Source organism: Pinus tabuliformis, chromosome 3_2 (assembly GCF_031772625.1).
Source record: "Pinus tabuliformis cultivar Carrire ecotype Pingquan chromosome 3_2, CPIR1, whole genome shotgun sequence".
Lineage (NCBI taxonomy): Eukaryota > Viridiplantae > Streptophyta > Pinopsida > Pinales > Pinaceae > Pinus > Pinus tabuliformis.
The window spans coordinates 195,973,001-195,979,571 of NC_142302.1; the positions used below are offsets into that span (position 1 = coordinate 195,973,001).

The window sequence follows — 6,571 nt, forward strand, 5'->3', positions numbered from 1 at the left end:
ATCACATGTCTAGGGTAGCGTGTCCACCACTGTCCTCCCACGATTCCAGGTTTCGGAGGATACACGGTGGGAAAATGCCTCCACCCCTCCTTCACAACTAGGGTAAACACCTTAACACAGACCACACTACAGAGTTGGTTGGACTTGTCATCGAATATTCCAGTCAGGTCGTCTTGCCACCTGTCATTTGCATTTTACTCGTGTCATAAGAGTGCATATCAATTAGATACCAAATGTAATAGAACAATGTACATCGTACCTTTCCTCATTGGTTGTCTCGACCTTCCCCAATGGAATAGTAGATCTTGGTTATCATACAGTTCTTTCCAATCTATAGTTTAGTTCTCATCCATGCATATATATAACCACAAAATAGATATAGATACATGATTTTAAACCTCATGTTTATTAGGCCCACTGTCCACGTGTCAATTTTTGTTGTTCATACTAGAAATAAATCTTACATTAGATAAATCATAATTTCACTAAGTCATTAATTAGATAAATCATATCTATATAAGCATATAGGATGCAACAATAACTTTGACAAGTCATGCACTAGATAAATTGTAAGTCATACATTTGGTCATACATCCAACATTTCCATCATCAATACCAAATCCATCAATTGATTTTTCACGTGTCCAACCAAATGTATATAATGTTCATAAATAACATGGAACTGCAAAATAGAACCTTAACATAGGTGGCTATCTATGTTAAAATGGGCATCATAAATGCTCATGTGACATCCTTGTGGAATCCCTTAATAACAATTATAGTTGAAACAGATTTAACTTTCCGTCATGGAAAATAGCATTTGAACCCGGATATGCTATAGGTGGTACCAAAACCAAAATAATGGTAAGCAATGGATTCGTGCACTATCAATTCCACTAGAAGGTGCTAGTATAAGTTTCATGCTATAATTTCTTTAATACCTTAGTGAATATAAAGTCCCACTCTTCCAATTTGTTGGTTTTTCATCTTCCAAACCAATTAGTTAATCTTGAAAATAAAAGATTCAAAACTTCAGAAATTGTTTCCAGCATGATTTTCATACTTTTTTTTTGTAATTTGAGATAAATGTCCTTTACATATCAAAGGTTCAATTTTTTTTTTTTTAATCATTGTTTACTAGTACTAAAACAATTTCATGATATATAATGCAGCTCACAATATGAGCTGTCAAATGAGAAATAATTAAACAAATGGAATAATTGCCTATATTAAAGACGTTTTTAAAGTAGAGTTGATTTTGAAATTTTTGTGTTTATCTTTATATAATAATAAGCCATGTTTCCAAACAACTATGACGTTGCATGGTTATTTTAATGCAAGAACCAAGAAGACATTTAGCATAAACTGAACATAAATGGATTTTTGGAATAAGATCATTATGATTCCACAATATTCACCATCCAACAAATCTATGCATTTTATGCATATTAATGTTTGTGGAGAAGAGAAGATGAATTTATAAAATCTTCACCATAATATGATGCATGGCCACAACGCATAACTTATAAAATATCACTAAGATACCGCAGTACATAAATGCCACTGACAAGAGATGACACTTAATTTCGTAAGGTTAAAATTTGATTTGATCAAACTAAGGTCTAAGAATCAATGTTGTTTTCTTCAAACTATAAATGACACCCTTGTAACATGTACCACATGAAAACTAAATGAAGATTGCATATTTATTATTAAAAAAACAGACTAGTCAATTGGTTAGGCATTTTGATTAGGAGAACCAGCATAGGCATTCAAATCCCACAAAAAAAAAAAACAGTTAGTTTTCATTATATTTTGGAAACTGCCCTATTTCAATCCTCTCTTTATTTATGTTCATGTGACTAAGGCCTCAAAAAAAAAAGGAGCTAAGAATTTTACATCAATCAATAATTTGTGTCCAAATACCAACAAAAACTGCATCATCCTGATGCCCTCAGATGCTCTTTCTTGTGTGAGCCTCCTATTCAGGGGCTTTTCTTAAAAGCTTTCCCAAAGCATCATATTCTTGTCATATCTTCTACAGTCAACTTTGTCTCTTTGCATAATTCTCAAAAATGTTTTTTTCCCATTAGGAAAAAATTGTAATTTCTATTAAAAGGGAGAAATTACATTTTGCAGATGCATGTTGCATATCCATATGTGGCCTTTGGCCAGCCAGAGTTCATCAAAATTTTACCTGTGTGTTCTAGATCTCCACGCAGGGAGTCACTATGATATATATACAGGAGTTTAAAAACCAAAATAACTTACTCCACGCAGGGAGCACTGTAACAGTCATGATAAACAGTAGCATATGTAACCATATTACAAAAAAAAGATAACCAAAAACATGTCAAATGTTATGAATGGGTTGGTGGCCCATTCATGTGCTGATCTATATAGGGCCGGTGGTAGTATTGATGGATGGATCCATCAATCTGTTCCTGTATCTGCCATTGCTCTAGATTGCTGTTCGCTGCTTCTTTGGACAGTTTGTCCGCTTCTTCGTTCTGCTCCCTGTAGATGTGACGACAGTCAAAAGAAACAAAGGATGAGATCAGTATTTTGGCTTCATCAAGGATATTTCTCAAAGAATAAGTATAGCAATGAGCTGTAGAATTTGTCCAATTGCAAACAATCTGTGAGTCGCCAAATAGTTGTAGGTGTCTGCATTGTTTTTGTATCACAAAATATATAATATGCTTGGCTGTGCTGAGTTCAGAGAAGTTATTTGTGCCCATATGGTATTTGATTTGAATCTTGAAGCAGTGGGAGTCGTTCAGGTATAGGATAGCACCCCCACCACAGTCGTTTTCCTGGGCAGAGCCATCGAAGAAGGCCCAAGGCTTTGATCGATCGATGATGGGGGGAGCAATAATGCGGGCTGGTCTGTGCTTCTCAGTCGAAGGAAGTAAGTTGTAATCAGCGATGGTGTGGCTCAGGATGGATGGCCAGTTTGGGAGGCAATTTTCGAAGATGATGCGATTACGCGCGATCCAAATGGCCCAGCAAACGAGGAGGGGTAAATTTGTGAGTTTGCTCGCATGGTCTCTGGTCCATGTGCTCCAGGCTTCCTTGCAGGTGGTGCCAATCCAATCCTTGTGTTCAGGAATATGAGCAGATATGCTGTGCCAGAACGTTTGAGTGACTGAGCAGCGGATGAAGAGATGATCAGTGCTCTCTTCTTCACAGCAGCATAAATGGCATCTGAAGGGGCCGTGGAAAGATCTCTTCAGGAGATTTGATCCCGTGGGTAATTTGTCATGAATGATATTCCACATAAGTAAGCGGCATCGGGGCGCAGCCTGAAGCTTCCAAATCAGGTTCTCACAAGGGTGAATGTCCGGGGGCTTATACGGTTCCATGAGCTTCAGGTATCCTTCTTTAGGAGTATAGTGACCGTGTTTAGCGATAGCCCATATGAGTTCATCGGGTCCTTCCGTTAATCTGATGTTGGCCTGAGTGAGGGCCTCTGTGAATGCGATCCATTCAGGTTGCCACTGTATCGGAATGCCCAAGGCCTCCGGTGTGTGCCAGGCCTGATATAGGAAACCAGTATTAGCATTGTCCCCAATATGGTTAATGTGAGTAATCCCCCTGTCGTGTAGGTGTCTGATAAGGTCATCAGAGAGTCTGTGTTGGTTACCGCATCCGACCCAGGGGTCCATCCCAATTCTCACGTTCAGGCCACTCTTAATGCGCCAAGTGATACCATCCCTGAGAAGTGGCAGAGAGAGTAAAACGACCTTCCATATGTTTGAGATGTTGGGGCCAGGGCGGTGATGTTGTCGGAACCAGTCCATGAGATGGAGGGGTCTGATGTACTTGGCTTGTGCCACCCGAGACCAGAGGCTGTCTGATGTGAGAAGTAGCCAGCCCAGTTTGGCAGCAAGGGCTTTTGTGAATAGTTCAAGGCGTTTGATGCCCCATCCACCCCATCGCTTAGGTCTGGCGATGGTATCCCATTTCACCCATGCAAAAATTCTCCCAAGTTGCTGTCCATTCCATAATTCTCAAAAATGTTGTACAAGGGAAAACGGCTATAGGCTGCCATGTGACAAGGGCACCCCTCTCCAGTGTGGTAGGTGCCTTTATAATATTGTATAAGGGCATGGGTTGTTTGGATTTATTCTCATCATTCTGTTCATACTTCCTATGCTGCATAACAATGTTTTGCTTCCATTAGTACTTAGCTGAACGGCCAGTGAGTGGGATGATTTTCATTTCATTCTTGAAAAATAAGCCAATAAATTTGAACTCAACCAGGGTAAACTGGTCGTTGGAAGTGACACTCACCCAAAACAATGAGATCCCTTAGAAAGGAAAAACATTTAATTTTATCTTTTCACATTACATCAAGGAATTATTCCAATTCAAATAACCAACTTTGGAGATTAGTATTCCATGATAAATACAAACACTATAATATTGTTGGATATAATTTCCTCATCATAATCCATATCTCTCCTGGTTAATGAAAGTCAGGGTTTTCCTAGTATTCAGATGTTCAAGGATACCTAGGTGAATATCTAATGTACACGATTGCAAATGGACAACATCATGATTGGAGATTTCCTACTGATGAAGCAGGGATTTAAAATGAATTTGAGTATCGTTGAACAAGTAGTCACACCTTGCTTACAAAAGTGAAAGAATAGGTAAATAAAATCTGACAACCTTAAAAACTGCTTTTACAGTTCCAATAATGATATATTTGAAGAAAACTGTAAAATGTTCCAAGTTACAATAATATGAGACACCAAAGCCCATGTTGATCATCTTCCACCAGAGAGTTCGATTGCATCCTGGTTATATACAGAATCCTCAACCCACTCAAACCTTCGAGGCATCAGTTCATATTCTTGTTGATGAATGACTTCAACCTGTTGCCACTCTTCCCAATGTTCATCCAAACCCTCTCCTTCCAACATGCGCACAACTTCTGTCATTTTGGGCCGATCTTCTGGTGAGGTCTGTGTGCACAACAATGCTACCTGAATTATTGCTTCAAATTCTTTAACATCATTGTTCTGCTTTAGGTTTGCATCTACAATAGCATCTAATCTTTTCTCTCTTTGTAACTTCTTAACACGATCCAATAATAGAACGTCATCCTCTTCCTCGAGACGTGAAAAATCTTTAGCACGTTGTCCAGTGACAAGCTCCAAAAGAGTAATACCATAACCAAACACATCTGTCCTCTCTGAGGATCTTCCAGTTGATAAGTATTTAGGAGCAATGTGACCCATGGTTCCACAGACTTGAGTTGTAACATGAGTTTTCCTATCATCAACCAATTTTGCTAGCCCAAAATCACCAACGACAGCTTCAAAGTCTTCATCTAGCAAGACATTAGCAGCTTTCACATCCCAATGAATGATTTTAGGATTGCAGTGCTCACAAAGGTACTCCAAACCATGGGCTGCACCTAAGGCTACATTTTTCCGAGTAGGCCAGTCTAATGGCTTTTCTGTAGGTTTGAGCTCCCTTAGCCTGTATGCAACACTAAGGTTTTGCATATATGGATAGACTAGAAGCCACTTTGATGGTGCAACACAAAATCCTATCAAGCGCAGAAGGTTGCGGTGGACTGCCACACTGATCATCTCAACCTCCCATAGAAATGCTTGCTCCCCACCAGGGCTATGATAGTCAGTCAACTGTTTATTGCAACCTTTGTATTGTCTTCCAACACTCCTTTATATACTTTGCTCGCTATTTTAAAATATTTAGTTTTTATTTATCATTTTTCTTGTACGCACATCACCTCTAAAAGCCTCTATTGCTTTCGCGTTCTACTGTTAAATACCTACACCTGGGTAACCCTAGTAATTTGTCCACATGGTCTAAAATAAAATAGGTGTAGAATTCAATTATTTAGTTTTGATCAACGGTTACAACACAATAATTTCCATTGAATATTTATACCGGATAAAAAAAAACAGAGGCCCAAAGGCAAAGGGTAGTTGTAATTCTCATAGGCATCCTTGAGGAATGCTAGATTTGGAGCAGGGAAATTTGGGTTCAGTCCAGTAATTAATCACTTGTAAAGGATAAACCAGTGACAAAAATAGGAAATAATATGGAGGTATTTCATGCATTCATACAACACAGGGCTACAGTTCAAAGATGGTTGAATTATAGTATAAATGAGCTTCCTTAAAATACAACAGGTGTAAAACTAGAAAAACGGGATTCGATTGAATGATATATGTAGGAAACATGAAGCAGTAATCCTGATTTTAAGTAATCGCCTCTAAAGGCAAAAGAAGTTGTACGACAAACCAATCAAGATGAACACAAGCTCTGGCTGCAAAACTTAATGAATTGGGATTGACCTAATTGTCGGTTAAAGCAATTACAGTAGTGGCCACCACGCCCCATCTCATGAGTCATTTTACTTGCACATAACACAGGCCTCAACGCCAAAATGATTGCTATATAGTGATGGAGAGGAAGAATCCTTGGAATGGAGCTGGATGTAAAACTATATCCAGTCATTACCCATTTGCACACAAGGCATGCTAAATGCCAAATTTGGATGTACAATGTTGCCCCTGAGCTTCCTTCG

General features: G+C 38.7%; 1 protein-coding gene and 1 pseudogene across 1 annotated transcript; both read right to left on the reverse strand.

The window, feature by feature from the left end:
• Positions 1 to 2,360: 2,360 nt before the first annotated feature.
• LOC149180430 (uncharacterized) lies at positions 2,361 to 3,803 on the reverse strand. The gene has a single exon (XM_089413877.1). The coding sequence runs from the start codon at positions 3,801 to 3,803 to the stop codon at positions 2,361 to 2,363; it is 1,443 nt and encodes a 480-aa protein (XP_089270003.1).
• Positions 3,804 to 4,687: 884 nt separating this feature from the next.
• Positions 4,688 to 5,655, reverse strand: LOC149180431 (LRR receptor kinase SERK2 pseudogene; annotated as a pseudogene).
• Between the last annotated feature and the right edge of the window lie 916 nt (positions 5,656 to 6,571).